Source organism: Anser brachyrhynchus (assembly GCF_964034855.1).
Source record: "Anser brachyrhynchus genome assembly, chromosome: 5".
In the NCBI taxonomy this organism is placed as follows: Eukaryota; Metazoa; Chordata; class Aves; order Anseriformes; family Anatidae; genus Anser; species Anser brachyrhynchus.
In genome coordinates, this window is record NC_137699.1 from 40,567,237 (window position 1) to 40,587,640 (window position 20,404).

The 20,404-nt window shown below is 38.5% G+C and overlaps 2 protein-coding genes across 13 annotated transcripts in view; one reads left to right on the forward strand and one right to left on the reverse strand.

The window, feature by feature from the left end:
• PAX9 (paired box 9) overlaps nucleotides 1–9,712 on the forward strand; it is a 20,420-nt gene extending 10,708 nt beyond the window's left edge. For both annotated transcript variants that reach the window (XM_080592962.1, XM_080592963.1), the window contains one exon: nucleotides 7,881–9,712. In XM_080592962.1, coding sequence (XP_080449088.1) covers nucleotides 7,881–8,135 — 255 coding nt within the window. In that variant the 3' untranslated portion in view covers nucleotides 8,136–9,712. The remainder of the gene's footprint in view (nucleotides 1–7,880) is intronic.
• Nucleotides 9,713–11,692: 1,980 nt separating this feature from the next.
• Nucleotides 11,693–20,404, reverse strand: part of SLC25A21 (solute carrier family 25 member 21) — a 254,983-nt gene continuing 246,271 nt past the window's right edge. For 9 of the 11 annotated variants that reach the window (XM_080592971.1, XM_080592975.1, XM_080592972.1 and 6 more), the window contains 3 exons: nucleotides 16,846–17,027; nucleotides 15,980–16,032; nucleotides 11,693–13,464 (listed from right to left, as the gene is read on the reverse strand). In XM_080592971.1, coding sequence (XP_080449097.1) covers nucleotides 13,394–13,464; nucleotides 15,980–16,032; nucleotides 16,846–17,027 — 306 coding nt within the window. In that variant the 3' untranslated portion in view covers nucleotides 11,693–13,393. The remainder of the gene's footprint in view (nucleotides 13,465–15,979; nucleotides 16,033–16,845; nucleotides 17,028–20,404) is intronic. The other 2 variants (XM_080592970.1, XM_080592967.1) reach the window with 2 other exon arrangements.

Sequence of the window (20,404 nt, forward strand, 5' to 3'; positions counted from 1 at the left end):
GTTTTTAGGTTGTCTCAGGTTGTTTCTATCAGTTTAAGTCTTTGTGAAAGAGTTTTTTTTTCTTTCTTTTTTTTTCTTCTGTTGTAGTTTGTTTTGGAAAAGACGTAAAATGCCCCTGGCTCCTTTAGGAAAGGATCAGTGATAGTGTGTAAATTCAAGTTATTTCTATTTCCAAAAGTGGGTTTTTATTTCCCCGAAGAGGCTGAGATTTAAAATTTGATAAGAAAATATAATTAAGAGTGATTTTGATGCATGTCGCAACTATAGTTAAAACACTCAATTGATCCTATCTGATTTCTGTGTTATTCAGTGCAGCTGGGGTTGCCTACAAGTAAAGGAAACAACTTTAAGTTAATAAAAAAGCACATTAAACACAGGGAATAGGATCTGCTCATTATTAAGGGAATGAAGTTTTATTTTAGAAGGAAGTAGTGTGATTTGCTCATGTGGTACAGTGTAATGCAAGGACTATTGAATTTAGTAATGGGAAAAGTAGCTGTAAGGAAAACAGCATCAATGTAAGAGAGATGATGTAGGATTGGATAACTAATTATGTTTGCAATCTTAAAGCACTTAAGCATGCATATAACTCTGTTTTAATTGTGTCTTCAAATAGAATATCAGCATAAAACTTACAGTGAAAGAGGGATCCTGTAACTCCCCATCCTTGAAAGTTTTCTTCCTATTTTTCAAAGCCCAGTCTTCTGGGAATCAACCCAGCTCAGCTGAGCAACAGATTGACTGTAAACATCTTGCCCATGTGTTATTTTAAAAGCTCCTCAATTCCAGTGTGTTACCGCTGCCCAATCTTTATTGAAAATTAAGGCATATATTTCAAAGTAATATCCTACCTACAAAACGTTCCCCCATCTGTTCAAGGGTATTTTGGACGTCACAATTATTTGATGAAAATGTTTTCACTTTTCAGAGTCCATTCTAGTCTCATCTGCTTGCAGCGGCATTAACAGAAAATGGAAGTGGGAACATGTTAAATATAATAAGTTAATTCATATAAGAATATGGATACGGTTTAATATGAGCTATGAAAAGATTTTTGCAAAAAATTTCCAGTATTAGGAAATGTCACTAAACTGTGGTTTGCAGAATCAGCTCTGACTAAGTTATCACATGTACTCTGCCATTTTAGCAATTTTATTAAATTTTTCTTAATTAGATTCTGAATGAAAAGTTATCATGAACTGGATAAATTTGTTCACTGCTCACTTCTGTAGCCCTTATTCTTTAGGTTACTGTGACTTACCTGTGTGGGCACGTTAATTTCAGGGGGATGCTGATGAGTGTTTGTAGGATCATGTCATTTTTCCCGTTGAAGTACTGAATAGTAGCTTCAGAATTTAGGTCTAATTTAGGTAACTACAATCTGTACCGAAATATTTTTAAATGTCATTCTACTATTCTATTTTTAAAGTTATTTCAAAAGCTTAAAAGAAACTTAGGTGTATTACTTGTATCTTTAGGTAATGCCATTTTCTGAAATGAGATTTCCATTACATGCCTGCTGCTGATGTTTTACTTGGAAAATTTGTTTACTCTTCCCCTGGGATCCCATCTGTTGGTTTGATTTATAAATCATATTTAACCTCCAATTAAAAGGGAGATTTAGCAGGTTTGCTTCCTTTATGTTTGTAGTTTGCATTTGATTGCTCCTAGTCTTGTTGCTGTAACCGTTTTGACTGATTATGTGCACGTCACTACGAACATTAGATATCCTCTGGGTTTTTAGGCAATTTGCTCTTCTGATTGAAGGACTCGATATTCAGCTCAGTTCCGTGCTATGCTTTTCCCTTGCTGTGGAAAAAATGACTCCTCCAGTAGCTACCCTGTAGTGCGTTTTCAGGACATTCGGAGAACATTTGGTGTTTCCAGAAATTGTTTAAGCTTTTCGTTTTGAAAAATGAGCAGCAAGAGAGCATCTGTTTGTGGAGCTCTGGTAGCGCTGCTGTAGTTAAGCTGCTGCCAGCTCTCCATTTTGCAGGGGAGCTGCTGCTCTCAGTAGCGCTGTGGTGATGCCTCCACAGATCTGTTTCGTTTTCTCTTGGGGAAAGGCCCTGGGCTGGAGGATAAAGGCAATTGCTGAGCTTGCTGATCCAATGACAGGGAGGGTTCCTTCCATCCAAGGCAGAGTTAGGGTTAGGAAATACGTATGAAGCAGCAGCCTAACTCACCAGAGGTGTGTTCCTCTGTGACACAGGCAGAACTGCTGCTGGTTCCGGCACAGGAGCTTGGTCTGACTCACTGTCCAAGCTCATTAGGGCTGTCAAATTCGCTAGCTTGGTCTTGAAGCCAAAGTTGTTTCTCCAGAAACACTTTTTTAATAAGCGTTTTGAATACTTCCACAAAACATATGCTTAGTCAATATAGAAAACTATCTCTGTAAAACAATATTGTAGCAATTGCATTACAATGGGCAGATGACTCAAATCATTGGAAACAATTACTTTAAAATAAGAAGAATCATTTGCATTCTTTTGAACACTTACTGTGGAGTTAGACTATAAAACCGAGGTGGCATCCACCTAACATTTGTATTCATGTAAACTTGGAATGAGGTCATTCACATGACTGCTATTAATAATAGCTAACCTAAATGCAACAATAAAAAAAATAGCTAACCTAAATGTTTACAGTTTGGAATGCTGTTTCTGAGAAAAATTAGGTGACTCTGGGTCATCTTACAAAACATTTCCTACTTGTGAAAGGATCACAGGGAGATGATCTAATTTGGATGCTCATAGAACATATCTAGCAAGCAAAATAAAGAGAAGGAAAAGCAGACAAGGGATGAAACAAAATGGTATCACTCAGTTACAGAGAGATATAGATATATCTATATGGAATTTGAATTTATACTTGAAAGTGGAATCTAGCTTGTATTTTCTTTGGTGTTAATATGGCCAAGGCAGAAAAAAAAAGTCACATTGCTTGTCTGGCATGGATTGTTTGGGAAGTTTGTGAAGAAAGTTTGTGTCCTGTCTCCTAAAATACAGGAGAGGAGGCTGAAGCTGTATGGCACGTTACACCAGCATAACCTTCTTAACAGAAATCGAGTTGCAGGGGGCTATCTCAGGTTTTGACTTTTAGGAATCTAAACAGCTGGTGGAAATTATTTTTTCCAAAGACAATCCCACGCAGGCTTGGGTCTAGACTTGCTTTTCAGCTACCTACCCGTTTATATCCCAAATCCCAAACAGACTGAAAACAATGTATTGTACCTAGAGTGTCTAAAACTAAAAGTCCCTGGGTTAAAACTACCGAGTCAACTCCTTCACTGGTGAAAATGCACACAGTCATTTGTTTCAGCATCATCATTTTATATCACATAAAGTGACATTTTAAGTCCCTTTGGCTTTGTATTGTGTCTTGGATATTCCTTTCACTTGCACTGGCGCGTATCAGCAGTAACGCAGTAGAACAGCACGAGACTGAACTTGTGATCCTGACCCGACTGTTGTTTTGCAGGTATCTTTGTGAGAACATGTTTGACTGAATTTACAAATCATTTGGAGGTCACGTGTTGTAGGTTGAGAACACAGCTCTAAAATTTGGAAATACTTATTCTGTCAGTTACTTCAAAACATCAGTAGAGGCAGCAACGCAGAGCAAATGTTTCCCTCTGGTCTCTGTAGAAGCCAGGCAGTGAAGTACTCCAAACAGGAACCCTAATCATTCACACAGCAGAGGTTCTCCATCAGTTAGAACTACATGTTTGTTTGTTTGTTTGCTTGCTTTTTAAGTTGTTTCCCTTGAAAGGCAGTGGTTTAAATTAAAGAAAAAAAACTGTTTATAAAACTTAAAAACAAGGTTCAAGAAGCTCTGCACTTAAAACAAGTTCTAAGGGTTTTAAAAATTCATAATCACCATGGGGTTCTCGCACTCCTAATTATGAATGTTTGGATTTTGGTGTTCATTTCCTCTGATTGAAATACTGCAGGATGAATTATTCATCCAGTATATACAGGCTTGTGGAACTTAATCCCCTCCATTTATTTTAAGTGAATGTCATGTTTGTAAAAACTGCCAGATTGACAGACAAGATTCAACCCTTCTGATAACCTACACATTGTATCTAAAGCTGTTTAGAAGCAAAAACCCTTGTGGTTAAAATTATTGTACCAAGTCCTTCACTGATGAAAGTCAGATTTTTTTTTTTTTTGAATAGCACAATTTTAAGTCATGCAAGGTGAGGTTTTCTCCAGCCCCTCAGTTTTACATTTGGACCAGAACAGGCCTCTGGCTGCTTTGCCAGGACAGCTCAAACATCTGCTGGAGCAGAACCATGCTGTGTGCCGGGCCAGTCCTTACCCACCCCAGTGTTGCCTGTTTTGCTCGAGACATCGATTGGCATTCACATCTTCATGTCTTCGAGCAGTAAAGTTTTGTAGCCCTGGAAATAAAATCGGAGTGATTCATTTATTCAGCGAGGGAGAGACAATAGCTTTCAAATGTTGGTGGCCTCTGGCAGGTCACAACTGGTGGTCCCTACACAAATGTCTCCATGTTTTGGCCTCTGTTTTTAGGGCAAGATCTTCCTCACATTCCAAACAGTTAGATGCCATGAAAACATCAGTTATCACAGCTGTGGTTTAAGAAAAGCATGCCCCTCAGCATGGGGTCTGGCAGGGCACAGCCCAGGGACCCTTCCCAGCAGGCTGCGTGGACAAGGCCTTCCTGTTTCAGGCAGAAGGAAGGTGAGCTGTAGAGACGAGTATTGTGTGACATGGCTCATCCTCAGGACCAGAGATTTGGCCCTGGTCTATTTTATTTACATGTGTAGACATAGTCACCATCTCTCTCTCTCTCTATATATATATATATATATTTTTTTTTTCTGGATGCAGTTTAGGGTTGGACATAGCAGGAATTCTTTTTTTGAGGACCAAAAGTTGCCTTTCTCACTGACGGCACGCACTACCCATACACACTTGGCCTGTGATAGCAGGGTGGGTAGAGATGCTTGGCAAAGCGATTGCATCAAGTGGTATTTCAACTTGGCATAAGTCAGCACTGCACACAGCTTTGAAGGATGCATTCGTAGCCTAAGTACTTATTTTTCCTCAGATGAGGCGCTGTTAGAGCATCTGCCTTTTCTAAAGAGTTTTAAGAGGAAGCGCCAGTGTTTGGAGAGCATCCTATAGCACGGCAGTCTGTACAGCATATGGGAAGCATTTTCTCTTCTCCATGGCAGATGAGGAGCCTGGCTTTTCCCAGAGCCACACGTGATAGAGGGGAGCAGCAACAATGCAGGAGGCTAGAGGGACATGTGACTTCTCTGTAGCCTAGGGGGAATCCTTGCAAAGGCACAACCAAGGGACATGACCATTCGTGTTGAGGAACCCTACTTAAAACAGGGCTTTCAACCTTGAGCCCGCTGCTTGGCACCAAACTGCTTGGAAGTGGGCAAGCCTGGGGGAGCAGGGTGGTATCACAGAGTCCAAACAACCTCTTCTGAGCCTCAGGGGCTGGAGGTTTGGCTGCCCTGTGCTGCCGCACCGGCTATGAGACTCCCCAGGGACTTGTCCCAGGTCTCTTTCCAGCCTTCCATCAGGGTTTCTGTACTTCTCCCTGCAGGATCCCTCTAGGCTGTGGGTCTTGATGTCCCAGTGTTACAACCCACCTCTAATGGCTCTACTTCCCCTGTGAAAAGCTTTTTGTTGCTGTCAGGAAAACCAGAGAGGTGCTCTTTTCTTGTTTCATATGCTGCTGAAAAGCATTTGCACAATAGAAGAGTCAGGGAGCTTGGAGAACAGCTGCTATTTAGGACCTGTCACACTTTTTACTTTCTGGTAAATTCAGTAAAATAATTTTCCATGTGATTTAAGAAGTGTACTAATTTACAGTGCAATTATTTGAGGGTTTGTATTAATTAGTATTGTTGCAAACACTGATATTTAGAACTAAGGCTAAAGTGTAATTCTGAGACACAGTAGGGGACGTGTAATTGGAGTTGAAGGTCAGGTCACATATTTGGATTTTCAAAAGAATAAGGCAAGTTCAGCCTCAAAAAAGTGTTTATGGATTTGGAATGACAATTACGTTGCTGCTGCAGCTGTATGTTTTGTACTAATTAATATCCCTATTTGAAGCTTATGGCTGGAATCCCTTCACTGTCTCCTGCTGTTTTAGATTGCTGTACACATTTATATTGACTCCAGCAGGATTACTGCTTATTTTCCCAAGTGGCAATGAGAGGACAGTCCAGCCAGTGGAACTGAGTTACACTGGTAGGAAAAACAAACCTGAAACTAGGCCAGTGTTGTTTATGGAGATAAATACTGGAAATTTAGGCAGGTGCAATCCAGACAGAGATTGGTAAGTGAAACGTTAACATTGAATGAAGTTTTAGCAGGAACAAAAGTCTGTTTCATTTCTCAACTCTGCACTGTCCAGGTTAGGTCCAGTTTTACCAGGTGATTAAATCTCTGCAAAATTGGCAGACACGACACGATTTGCTGAATTGATACTTGCTCTTTCATACCCAGATAGAAAACATTTCTGGGAAAAAAAAAACAACACCAGAAATCCTAAAACGTAAACACTACACAAATCAAAACCTAAGCAAGATAAATGATCCTGTTTTGTTCCCGTTCTGCTGAAGAAGCATTTATAGGGTGTGAAATAAACCACTGAACTTTTTTTTTTTATTTATTTAAATAAGGAGTCATTCATTGTGAAATCCTACCCTGGTAGACTGAAGGACTCTCCCTTCTTTATTTAAATAGAAACCCTTCTCCCTAGCCTAGGGAGGACCTAGGAAAATAGCTTGCAGGAAAGGACCCAGCCCTGTAATTGCTTTGTGCACAGAAGCCCTATTGAAACCTGGAGAAGCTGTGGGCAAAGAACCTTTGCAAGGGTATATCCAGATACCTAGAAAACAGATTTTAAAAGACATCATCAGTAATACTACTACAGTTCTGAGTCATGCTTTGAGCAAACAGTTACCAAAGAGTTTCAGATGTTCCCATCCCCCCAGCTGCTTGTTACCTTTCCGCTCCAGGGAGCGTTGTGCCGGGATCCGTGCCCGCGCCTGCCTGCTGCAGCTCAGGGCTGAGCCCTTTGGGGCTGGGGCAGGAGAGGCGCTGGGATGGGTCCATCACAAATAGATCCAGCACTAGCTCTTGAACATCACCAGGAGATGCAACCATGGGCTTAAGGAGTCCCTGGCATTGCTGGTGGAAGGCAGGTAGGCTTACGAGGAGGCTACCTTCGTACAATCATTGGATATCCAGAGTTGGAAGGGACCCACAAGGATCATTGAGTCCAACTCCTAGCTCTAGCTCTACACAGGACCACCTAATAATTAAACCATAATAGTAGCACAGAATAAGGCTCGGTAGTTCTTGCCCTGCTTTTTGTATGTGTTCCCTAAATGTAAGCAGCTGGTCATGGCCATGGCTGGGCTCCTGGGAGGGGTGTGCGGGGCTGATGCAGGGTAGCTGGTCTTACAAGCAAAGCACAAAAGGGCCTCAGCACCACGGAAATCCAGGGGAATAATGATGGGTGGCTCTTGGCTGCTGTCATATGGGCATCACCAGCCCTGGTTCTTGTGCAAATGCCTCAGCAGCTTCTTTTATTGCAGATAGGATTTGTCTTAGAATCATAGACTCATAGAATGGTTTGGGTTGGAAGAGACCCTTAAAGAGCATCTAACTTCAACCCCCCTGCCATGGGCAGGGACACCTCCCACCAGACCAGATGTTCAAAGCCCCATCCAGCCTGGCCTTGAACACCTCCAGGGATGGGGCATTCACAGCTGCTCTGGGCAGCCTGTGCCAGTGCCTCACCACTCTCACCGTGAAGAATTTCTCCCTTATATCTAAACTGTTTTACTCCCTTAGAAACATTTCTCCCTTTCCTTTCAGGCACCGAACGGCCTCCCAGCTGTCGGCAGTTTCGTGTCTGCACCGGCCATGCCTCCCTATGCCACGCCAGCCCAAGTCTCGCCGTACATGACATACAGCGCGGCCCCCTCTGGCTACATGGCGGGCCACGGCTGGCAGCATGCCGGAGGCACACCGCTCTCCCCGCACAGCTGTGACCTCCCCACCTCGCTGGCCTTCAAGGGCATGCAGACAGCCAGGGAGGGCAGCCACTCAGTCACAGCCTCCGCTCTCTGATGCAGGAGCTGGTCCAGGACAAGCGTCCCCGGCGCCTGGCTCATGGACTGCTCTCCTCGTGCTGGCCGTACCGGGCATTTCTCCTCCTGACTTGCATCCCGTTGGACTTTCGGGATTGAAAGAGTTGAAGGCAACACCACAAACAGAGGGGAGTGTGCTGATGTCCTTGCACTCTCCGAGTAAAGATCTTGTGTCCCTCAAAGGGCCCGTGGAAACTTGTCTGACTCTCCTCTGGTCAAACCACACGTATTTATTCTTAATCACCACAGACTTGTTAAATGTGCAATTGTTGTTGAGATTTGTGTAGAAATCAATAAAGAAAAATCATCACAGGAAATTCTGCTATGCCTCAAATCAGCAATGGTGGCTAAATAGAAGGTATTTGCCAAAGATCTGTCTCTAGAGAACAAACCTCCATATTGATGGGGTTATGCAATCCACTGCTATTAAGAGATCACTTTTTTTGTTGTTTTGTTGAGTTTTGGTAATCAAATATAGAACCAAGGCAATGTGCAGCTCTCAGATTCTTCTGGCATTTCGTCATCAGTGGCAGTAATACATTAGTACTTTTATCCATTTGTAAATATAGGCTTTTGACAGCATTTGTTTTCACTCCCCAGTACATTTATATTTTTCCTTTTTTTTTTTTTTTTGTTTTTTTCCTCTCCTTTCTTGGAAGTTAAAAAGGTGACTTTCTAGCTATTTTCTGTGTCTTTGCGTGGTGGGGTGATAGCCTCAGGTGATGAAGTTTAGGTAAGTTTTTTTTCGTCATGTTTTTGTGTGGAGGCTTCAGCATCTCATGAAATACAGTTATTTCTTTAGCAGAAGATTCAAAGACCAAAATCCAGTCAATAAACACTCCCCAGTTGCACCCAGCCTCCCATGTTCACAAAATACCACATCCATGTTAAGTACAGAAACAGAAATGTGTGGAAAATATCTAACAAAACAATTCTGAAGAGAAAAAAATGCTGTTAGTGTGAAACATGCAAGGATGCTTACAAAGCCATGTAAGTTAGCAAAACCACTGTGAAACAGAATTGTACTGTCATTGTCAGCTCACTTGTGTCCAGCATTTTTGGCCCCAAGATTATATATTTTTTTTTAAGAAGAAGTTGTCTTTAATTTCTGCTTTAATGAATGTAAAATATGGCTCTTGGTAAAGTTTACAATGTTGTTCTGAATCATTTTTTTCCCTTGTAGGTATACTGGTGGTGGTGCTACAAACACAGATATTATTTAATATTAACAAGTTCCCTTTCTAGATTTCTGTATCCAGTGGCAAGTACTCTGTCCCAGTTATTTTGCTTTAAACCTTCTTAACTTTTATCCCAAGAGAGCTAACATTCTGATCTTTGAAAATTTACCTGTTTTCCTTGGGCAATAATAAAGTTCTGAATATTATTCCAGAATGCTTTCCACATGCTGTAGGTATGTTCAGAATATGAACATGGAAAAAAATATTAAGATTGGTGTGAGATTTCATATCCTTCATAGAATATTAATATATTGTGTATTTTATAAATGTTGTGCAATAACTTAAATTACAGCAAAGATGGTTAAAACAAAGGAGAAAACGTCATTCTTCAAATATTGCTCTATCTGCGTACAATATTAAACATTCATTCAGTGGGAAGGTAAAATACAGTCCTCTCTTAAAATACATTCCTCTTTTTGTAAATTTCCAGGTTTCATCACTGAGACAACAGTGGGCAATTTTTCCTAACAATAGAAGTAATCAGTACAAATGTTGTGTACAGTAAATCCACTGAAATACAGATGGACTCATTGCAGCCACCTTTGCTCTTTGCTTTAAAAAACAGTCAACTGAACAGTATTTCTGTAAAGAACACAGGTATAGTATTATGGCCCTAAGGAAAGAAAGATCTGATCTTGAATATGATCCCATACTCTCAGGCCTCAGTACAGCAAAGGAATTCGACAGCTGGTTAGCTTTAATGAGATGCTTAAGCCATTGCTATTTAGTAGAACACTTTTTAACAGACTGTTTGCTGGAAACCACTACTTGTAACGAAATTTGCACACAAGCGCATTTCCACACTGCCGTACTATTAGTAGGGTGACAGATCCTATTCTGTTTTTACATAGAGTTGAAATAAGATAAAAGTTTATGCAGCCTTAACACCATGAAAAATAAATTGGTTTAACTGTAGACTAGCTCTTCACTAAAAATAAACTAGGAATTAAAGAAAAAAAAAGGAAAAGATCACGAGTCAATAACTGATTTAGTTGACAATAGAATTTTAGCTTTCAACCTTTTCTTTCCTGGATAATGGAATTATTGATTAAGTTTACCTATTATTACCCATGCAACACAGGCAATATACATCTAAGGAAAAAGTGATAAAAAGATAAAGGACAAGCAGCCTCTCAAAGCACAGATTTTTGCGCTCCAAGGATTCACAAGCCTGCAATGCAGTACACCTATGTTAAAAGTTTTCCATATTTTCCAGTGCAACAAGGAAATTTCTGGGATATAAGTCTTCTTATCTGAGATTCCCATGAGGCATTAGTGTGTTGTGGAAGATAGAAAAACAGTTCCTCAGCTTGTGTGAGTTGCTTGAATTACCTTGTCTTCATCTTAATTGGGATAATTTTTTAAAGCCAGGACAAGACATTTTATTAATAAATCTTCATCTGTGAACACACACACACCATCATGAACTATTTGTTTGTTTGTTTGTTTGTTTCAGTACAGTTTGTGCTTCATGCATTTGCCTGTTGTAAATACCACCTTATACCTGTGTGGAAAGTCAGTAGGACTGCATGCAGGAAGTGTCGCTCAGCATGAGCAAAGGTGCCTGACCTTGGCCCTTGGTGACTGGCTTTTTTTTTTTTGTCAAATTTCATAATTATTTTTTTAATGTAAACCTATGATGCAGAATATTTCTTTGCCCAAGGAGTCTTCTTACTGCTTATACTCATGGGTAAACTCAAAACCAGAGCACGTTAGCTTATTAGCCATACAACTTTAAGCTACTTTACAATAAGCAAAGGAAAAAAAGAGAAATTGTTTTTCAAGTAAAAATAGAAGTCAACTCCTGCTGTAAGGAACAGGGGTATAAATCTGGAATGAACTCACTGAGGTGAATGGGTTAATCTGGGAGATGTGCAGTATACATGAGTGCAGAATTTAAGTTTTTAGTACAAAAAGCCTAGATCCATTCCTAGAGCATTAAATGTTTTCAAATAAATCAGTGAAGCCTAATACTCCCTTTTGTGACAGCCCCACTGTGTTTGCATGATCCTGGTGTAAAACTGAATCTGACCCCATATTACACCAGGAGCGATGGTGGATTGGCCTGGAAGAGACATAAAAAAGGCACATTCATTGGTTTGTTTTCTAAAACAATGCTGTGTTTTCTGCTTTCTAATGGTTCTCTTTTTATCAAAGATCAGGCTGAGATATTAACTGAAAAAAATCACGTTGGAAAGGATGTAAAAACCGAAGGCTATATATGTATATACAGTATGTCTAAAGTCTTTTATTTTTATATTTTGAATGCCCTAAATTAATAAAAGACTAATTATGAAGCATTTTGATTTTCACTTTCAAAATGATTTTAGTAGTGTCTTCTCTTTGGCTAAGTACTGATAACGACGTGCAACAACAATGAACATTTGCCTTAAAATTACAAACTGCAACACAGCTGATTTAATTGATTTTATATATGAAATAGAATAGGTATGAGAAATCACTGTTGTCAAATTTAGACAAAAGAGAGGTTAACTGATCATGTCAGTACAAGCATCCTTGAAAGTGCTGAAAATGCATGTCTATTTTTAGCTATTTGTTACTTTTTAATGTATTAAAAAACACTTATGAAACGAGACTTTACATGTGAACTGTCATTTTAAAGTAACAATCTGGAAAGATATTTCTTTAGGATTGAACCTCGATAAGAGGAAGAGCATTTAAAGTGTGAATAAAGTATGGGGTGATACAGAAACTTTCAGCAATTGCAAGATATGCATTCATTTGACAACAAACCTTTATATAAAGGGAACATTTTCATGACAGAATAATACATGATTTTAAGTTACTTAAAGAGTTCTTTAGAAGAAACTAAGTGGCATGAAATGAAACTGTCTTCAATTAGCATAACAGAAAAATATTTCACAGAGGTGGTTAGAACGGCTAATAAAGATAGGAGTACATCACTGAAATATTGTTTATATTTACAGTGACTGGGAAAAGCAATAATTTTAGCTGTACAGCAATAATTTTTATCTATAGAAGGCACATTGCTTTGAGGTGTATGGCTAGTTAATTAAGATCACATGTATTCTGTCAGTCTAGAACACTGTTTCTCCACCCCACAGTAGTGAGAACAGCCAAAAGGGGTAATCAAGGTGCCCTGAGCATTTTTCTGACAGGACATCTCCTTAAGCAATACTGAAGGTAGACAAAAATTCACAGTAAGATCTTACACGCCTAAAATATTTTTTTTCTGTTAATTTGTTTACTCGTTTCTTCTATGATTCCCACAGTTGCTTCACACCTGAATGTAACTTTATTCATACCAATTATGTTCAATATCTCCTGTGACCTAAGTGAGCTTTATATTATATATACAGCTATGAATAGGCAGGACATTTAACAGCATGAGTCTTTCTAAGGTTGTAGCTAATCCCGCTGTTCTTTTTCTGTCCCACCTCCTAACTACTTAAGAAGCTCTTCTGTCACTGCTGAAATCATACTGGGCTGAACGGAAATGGCAACCAAACTTGACACAAGAGTTTTTAGAATTTGGGTCAGTTTTCAGGTCTTGGTAACCTGGAGTAAATGGAGCTGTCAATTTGCTCTGTCTTAGTATCTGGTCCCAACTGATTATTACAGTTTTCTTTTTCAAAACACTCTGAAAGTCATTATTTTGCCATTCCAGCTGTAATTTTGAAAAAAAAAAAATGTATTGACTACATAGCACAATTCAGGGTCCAGAATTTTCAGTTTGTTTTTGAAAAATTATCTTGTTCCTATGTCTCCTTTATATTTTCTCTTGATACAGAAAAATAAATTACAAATATCAATTCTGTTATTTACTTATGCACTTACAGGAAAGCATATGCTTAAATATTTTTTTGGATCAAGAACTGAAGACCAAATCTGTTTTGAGCTGTAATAACATCAGTATAATCTGATGGCATTCAAAACTATAACAATGAGAATCACTTTGACTTTATTAAAATGTATTTTAGAATGCATATAGTTTTAAAGAGTACATTTTTCAGAAGCACTAGTTGGAGTCAATTGTGTCCTGAAGCCATGCATAAACGTATTCATAAACCAAAAGCATCACTGCGCCACCTGGAAGAGAAGATATTATTTACTACATACAAAATTCAATATTTTCCAGATTTTGTAGAGTTTGTAATGTGTAGTATAAGACAGAATATGGCAAAGCCTTATTTGCAAAACAGCTATTTCTAATTACTTCCCTAATTCATTAAAATCACCAATTCTTGAACCATATCTATCTATTTTGCTTGATATTAGACCACAAAGTTGATGTGAAAAGCTTCTATATTAAATCAAAATCACCCTCAGTGTATTTCAGATATTTTTCTTCACATTTTTGCAAGATTCATTTGTGTTTGTTCTTTTACAAGTGAATCTTTTCATCTGTGAACACATGTATATTTGTGTGGTTGTTTAGAGCTAGATTTGGCCATGAATGAACAACTTGAGTGATGGAATGACAAAAATTCATCACGAGGGTTGTGAAAATACTTCCAGGTAAGAGTCACAAAAGGTTTTCTGCTGTTTGTTTACCACATCTAAATTAGAAGACCATGGTATTGGAATGAATATAATCTTCTTGTGACTGTACCTAGCTATGAATTCATTGTCAAAGTTTTGATTTGATGAAGCGGCGTTATCTGCTAGAACTGATAACAGTACAAAATCTCAGCTTGAATGCAATAAAGGATGTTTACTCTTAGTGAGCCAGACTAAGCCCTTCTGTAGCTGAGCTGTACTTATTATTTGAGCTGAAGAAGGGAACATTTTGGAAGATGTATATATAACTAAGCATATATAGAGAGGCTGCTAGTTGGAGAAGATGAAAACGAGAATCAGCTTCTAGGCTGCAGGAGCAAAAGTGTGTTATACTGGACTACTTTTGGGTGCCAGCATTGGGGCACAACTATTTTCTTCCTTTTGCCTTTGCCTGTTGGTTTGCTGAGCAGGTTACAGTAGCACCTCTAAAAAATAAGTTCTGCTGAACTGGTCTGACCTTTCTACATGGATGGGATAGGCTCAGACAACCAGGCATACAGAGCTACCACATGTTTTCCCAGTTATTTATCCTAATGAACCATGATCAGACTTGAAATCCTATGTGAACAGCAACTCCCAGATAGCAAGACAGAGCAAAAGTTTGCAAAAGGCTTTGACCAACAAACAAATTATAGACACAATGTCTAGAAGATGTGATTTGAACTCAAATCAGGGCTGCTTCCAGTTCTTACAATGTGTGATGTTTGTGTATCTCTTTTCCTGAAAGCATTCACATGTTGAAAGAAGGAATTACCTTTCCAGTCACAATAAAGATTACCTTATTGTTTCACCAGAAATCCAAATCTACTTATTAGTCAATGGAACTATAACAGTGTTTAAAATGAAGCACACACTTAACTGACTTGCTGGATTTGAGCCAGAATGCAATGTCACTTTTAAGATGAAAAGTTTTATTCCAAAGTCAGCTGTGCTAACGGGTACTGGGGAAGTGAAGCCCTGCCTGCTCTTTGTCCTGTATATAATTTAGTAGCTTCAGATCATGAGGGAAAAGGCTTTTAGCTTCAGAGTTATGCCTAGGTGCCTTGTTTCCCCTCCCCACCTTCTTCCTTTGCCCTGCACAATAACCAGGCATGGTCTAGCACTTAGTCAGAAGGATTGGATATGCAAACATTTACAGACAAACCTAATGCCTCCTTTATACTTAGAGCAAACTCTGTACCTACTTGCTTTTAACCATGTGTGCTCTTGCCTATTAAACCACCTTGCACAATTGGAACTACAATTTCATGGGAATGGGATACTGTTCAAACTGGGGCTTCTGCTCTTTTTGACACAGGCTGCTTCTGTGGGCTGGCAAAGTCTAAGGGCCCGCTGATTTGATTTCATCATTAATCAAAAGCAGTCTGAGAAAAATAATCTTGATGTCAAAGAAGATCTAGCCCTCAGCCACTGTGCTCCTCCATTTGGAGTAACAACTGGTGAGAAGGGGTCAGTCAACAAACCTCGTTTGAAGCTATCCCTGTCCTTTTAGCCTTCTAGTGCCATGTAACGGGAGGAATCCCAGCCCATGCTGTTGACCTTTTAGGGTTTTTTCCTTACAGACCAAGAAGAGCACAGGAAGCAGAAAGTAAATGGAATGTGATATGCTTGGGCTCAACTAGTTGAGGGCATTTATACTGAAAAGACTCTAGCCTGTGTTTTAAGGTGACTACATTGGTACAGAAAAGACCTAGTGAAAGCAAAAAATCACATTAGAGGGAATAGGACAATCTTTAATAAACACTTCAAAAGGTTTCACAGCTCTGGCACTTGCATGGATGCACTTTGGCTTGTTCACAAATAAAGTAAGTTCACAAACTAGCAAACTACTTGGATCTGTGATCATCCCATCTGTATGTGTAAACGATTTTTTTAGACACATATTTAGACCAAAAGAAATCATTCAAAGATGAAAGAGATTTTGATGATTTCTGGTTCAGTGTCTCATTTATTTGTTTGATGCTTACTATATTTTGTCAAGAAATTGAAAAACAGGAAGACAAAGTAAGAACAAAAACAATATAGAAATGAGAGGAAAAATTACCTGGACCAAGCCTCATGATCTTGGGAACCAAGCCTTTGTACAGAGCCAGAAATCTGCAGCAGAAGAAAAACAAACAAAGCGTTTCAAACAATATTCTTGCTGTAAAAGAAGAATGGAATTTTAGCATGTGTTTGTTAAAATGCTGGCAGAGCACTTAGAAGCAATTATTTGAAATTACACATGTTCAATAGCAGGCAGTATCTGGATTTTAACATTTTACAGAGGCAGATCAGATGAAGAGAAAAAGTTAATCAATGTTCAGTCCCAAAAGCTACGTTGTGAGTCCAGCCAATCAGAAATATGACTTTAATCAGTGAGATGGTTTTACTTTCAAGACAACTCTGTTAACAACAGCTGCATACATGGACAAAATGACTGCTATAATTGAATATCAAAGCTACAACTCAGTCCTCACTTGAGAAATATTTTAAAAAGTTGGAAAAAGTTACTGCCACGAGGATCTGTCCCCAGTTCAACTATTTCAGCAGTCATTTTAAAAGTGCAGAGGTCTAATTACAAGTAGAGTTAAACTGGGCGATACTCTGTTTTGTGTTGATATTTTCCTTTTACAAAATGAAGAGTTGACAAAATTACATGAGATATACAAAGCATTTATGTGTTGAACACAAATTTTGACAACCTAGTAATCATCTCGTAAGCCTTCTGTGAAAGTTCACATGAAGTTGGAAGACATTTCCTTGTAATTCTAAAATACATTTTTTAAATGTTACATTGTGCTCTTTTGATACATGAGTTCAGGGTGGCTTAACGGTCCTTGTGAAATCTGAAATATAACAACATGGTTTTATGGACCCATATGAACTAAAACAGAGGTCTGGACATTTATTAAAATAAGAATGTTTTACCCTTCCTCTTTATAGACTGTTGCCATAGTTTTAAAACAGGTTCTGTACTTGATCTCTCCAGGAACTGGCTGTGGTCCTTGAATCCTACTTTTTGCAACATCAAAAGGAATGTTAATAATTGAGGCTATTGTTCCTGAGACTAGACCAATTCCAAATTTCCTTAAAAACTCCAAATTTGGATCCTAAAAAAAAAGAGAGAGAGAGAGAAGAATAAAAAGGGAAAGAATAAAAAGGGAAACGGAAGGACCTATGCAGGTTAAGCACTATAAAGTAATATGCATTTAATCAGAAAACTCACACAACACAACACACTCATGTTATTTTAGCGGAACACATTAGGATTTCCTATGCTGGAACTTGTTTTCTTGACAATCCTATTGGCTATGTTTTTACACATGGTCTAAATTGCTGAAGTACACATTTCCTCACACAGGATTTATAAACACAGTTCATAAAGAAAGACTGGTATGGCATATGGGGATGATTTGTATAATTGGGCTTCACAATGTACTTAGTATTACTGTATCAAAACAGGAGAAATCCAAGCACACTATTAGCTAATTGGCCAGAATATTTTACAAATGACAGCAACTTCCACCATGAAGCCTACTAAAACGCTCATTTGTGTGTTGGACCCCCAAATGCTAAATTAAATAAAGGCTAATCTCAGTCTGCTGCCATTCCCCTCCAGGTTTTTTACATTTATTTTCACATGTAGCTGATCCACTGTACTGAGAAGTGCTAGCTTCCTGTTATTAACAATCCAGCTCGGCACAACGGCAAGAGAGCCTCCACGTTCTGTGCATTATAAACGGTGGTAACTCACTCAGCTAATTGGCTGAAGAATTCACAACAGATTGCTTCTGAACCCTACTATATGTTCAGGGTGAGAGTTAGAAGCAGGTTAGTAGTGCATCTAAAAACTTTTTTGCTCACTCCCCATTCACAGTCTGACTGGGTTTTATTTGATCTTACAGAAAGACCTCCTACCTTGGCATTTTCTATGACATCAAAGAATTTAAAGTTATCTGAGAGTCAAAATCTCTTGAAACAAGTCTCTTTCTATTTCTATAAGTAGTGGAAACCACTGGAAAGTGTGTCCCCATGTCTTGCCTATGCACATAGGTTTTTTTTTTCTTTTGCTATCGGTGTTCAGCAGCAATGACCCTTTTTTACTATATCAGCCTCTATATATGCAGTTGCATTTTTTATGAAGTCACTTTAATTATAGAAAACCATCAGTAAAATAATAGATGATCTTGTCGTGTCATAGTGTCAGTACAATATTAAAATGAAAGAGCTTTGTGTTTTCTAAACCTTTACATTTTTTGAGTGAAAAAAAAAAAAAAAGAACAACGAAGAAGGTCTCCTTTCCAGATTAACAACAAGGAACATGTTAAAGCCTCCATAATATGCATTGGATGAAGTCCATACAGGTGTTTGGAGAGAAATGTCAAAATCAACAGAGCATTTTATTACTTGCAGAAAAACTCAACACCTTGATTTCACAAAACATGAAACACACTGATAATACCTTTTAATAATTAGAATGGCTTGTGATACATAAAGAATTGTACAACTTTATCGATAAAAAGCTTAGCAGCAAATTTCTGTTTATTTTGTACATAGTAGCTCTTGTTTAAATGGAAGTAAAATAAAGCTGATTTTTCTGGTACCCAGAGAGGAAAAAAGGACCCCTTTTGAAACCCAGGTGCAGCAGTACGCCAGCCCCTTTCCAGTGTGGTACCCACGCCACTCTGGGCAACAGCTGTGTGATCACATCCACACCTGGCACTAAGGTTGCATTTGCCTCCTCAAACCAGGTGGCACTGAGGAGGCTGCCACTGCCAGGTTGACTTCTCATAGTCTAGAATGATCTGAAATATCTTATTCAAGCACAAGGACACCTCTTCAGCAGTGCCAAGTACAGTGGGCTGCCCTCTGGGCTAGGCAATACATGTCAGGCAAAAGTATTACTTTTTCAACATGGAATTTCAAGCATTGCTGCTTCTGGCAAATCCCTTATATTTGAACATTTTCATATTTTGCTGAATTCCCAATGCCAGCATTGCCTGCTTTGTGACTGGCAGTGCCACAGAGTATGGGATTTGGTGGAGTGTCCAGTCAAGCGAACCTCTTTTGAAACCTGACACTGCACCACTGTAACTAATGGGAAATGAAAACAAATTGCTTTATTTCTATTCCAGTATTTGTGACATAGAAAAAGTTGGAAGGGATTTTGAGTATTCACGAAACTGGATTATAACCTAATGTGCTGTGGTTTACACTAGCTTTGCTATATAACTTGAATTTTTTATGACATATCTCATGAGAAAGGTTTTCTATGGCATTCATCACTGTAATATTCAGATTACTTCATTCATACAATGGATTCCAAATAAATTTAGCTGTTAAAATAATTAAAAAGTTTTTATTTTTTTTTTCCTAAAAGCACAGAGTAGTTGCTTTTTTATGTGCTACCACTTTCAAGTGTAAAAAAAAAAAACCACACTCTCAAATATACTTTATAGCCTCTGTCTACAAAGCTTACATGGATAAAAGAACATCGGCTGTCTATCATGTAGTTGCCAGCTGGTGCAATCACGAAACACCGTCTTTCTTTTTACACTAAAATTGACCCTTTTCCTACCCCATTGGCAGATTCCAAAATATTCCTAGCAGTCTAGGACCCTGTGAAAGGAGACATGAGATAAAGGTAAATGTATCTGCTTAGCGCTATCACTGCAACAGGCTAGCAGAGGCGATTATCATCATGGTATCGTCACTAACTTCTGCACCATGCAGTTTACCAACTGAATATTAAATATTTGGTACATTAAAGAAAAATATTCTGACACTCTTCCCTTGCTTTCATAGGTGACAGAACTAGAGGAAAAAATAAATAATTTTGTTTTTAGGCAAAAGTAATTTTTCTGTAGTAGGAGTAGAATACAAAGTACAACAGAAGCATGATTTTAGATGGTGACACACCACAGTACAGTATACCTCATGGAAATGAACAACCAGTTTGCTTTTTCCTAATGGAATAACTTTGTTGTGGTTGGATAATGTAATCTCTGATCCTCTTACCTTTTAGCATGTTCTTCACAATCACATTTCCTATACACTTGAGTCCTTGCCCTGTGAGCATAACCACCCATCAAAAATAGAGAAGTAGGCATCACTAATAAATGCCATATCTATGCATGCCTCGCTGCATTTCCCTACTTTGTTTGGAAGAAGAAATTTTGAGATATTATATCTCCGTTTTTTATATTTCATTACTCCTATTATAACACTTTGAAATAAGTGGAGACTTTGTAAATTTAAATCTTAAATCACATGCTGCTTAATTCTTTCTTTTATATTCTGTGATTTCTAGCAACAGAAAATTCTAACCCTAAATCTATCACATGCACACCCATGTACAAGAGTGTCACCCACTGGAGATACTTTTTGGAGATACTATCAGTTTCATTTTCCAAAGCCACAGACTTTCTTTTCCGTACCTCTTTGTTGACTTGTTTATCAGCTAGGAACTTTGTCAAAACCTCTGTTT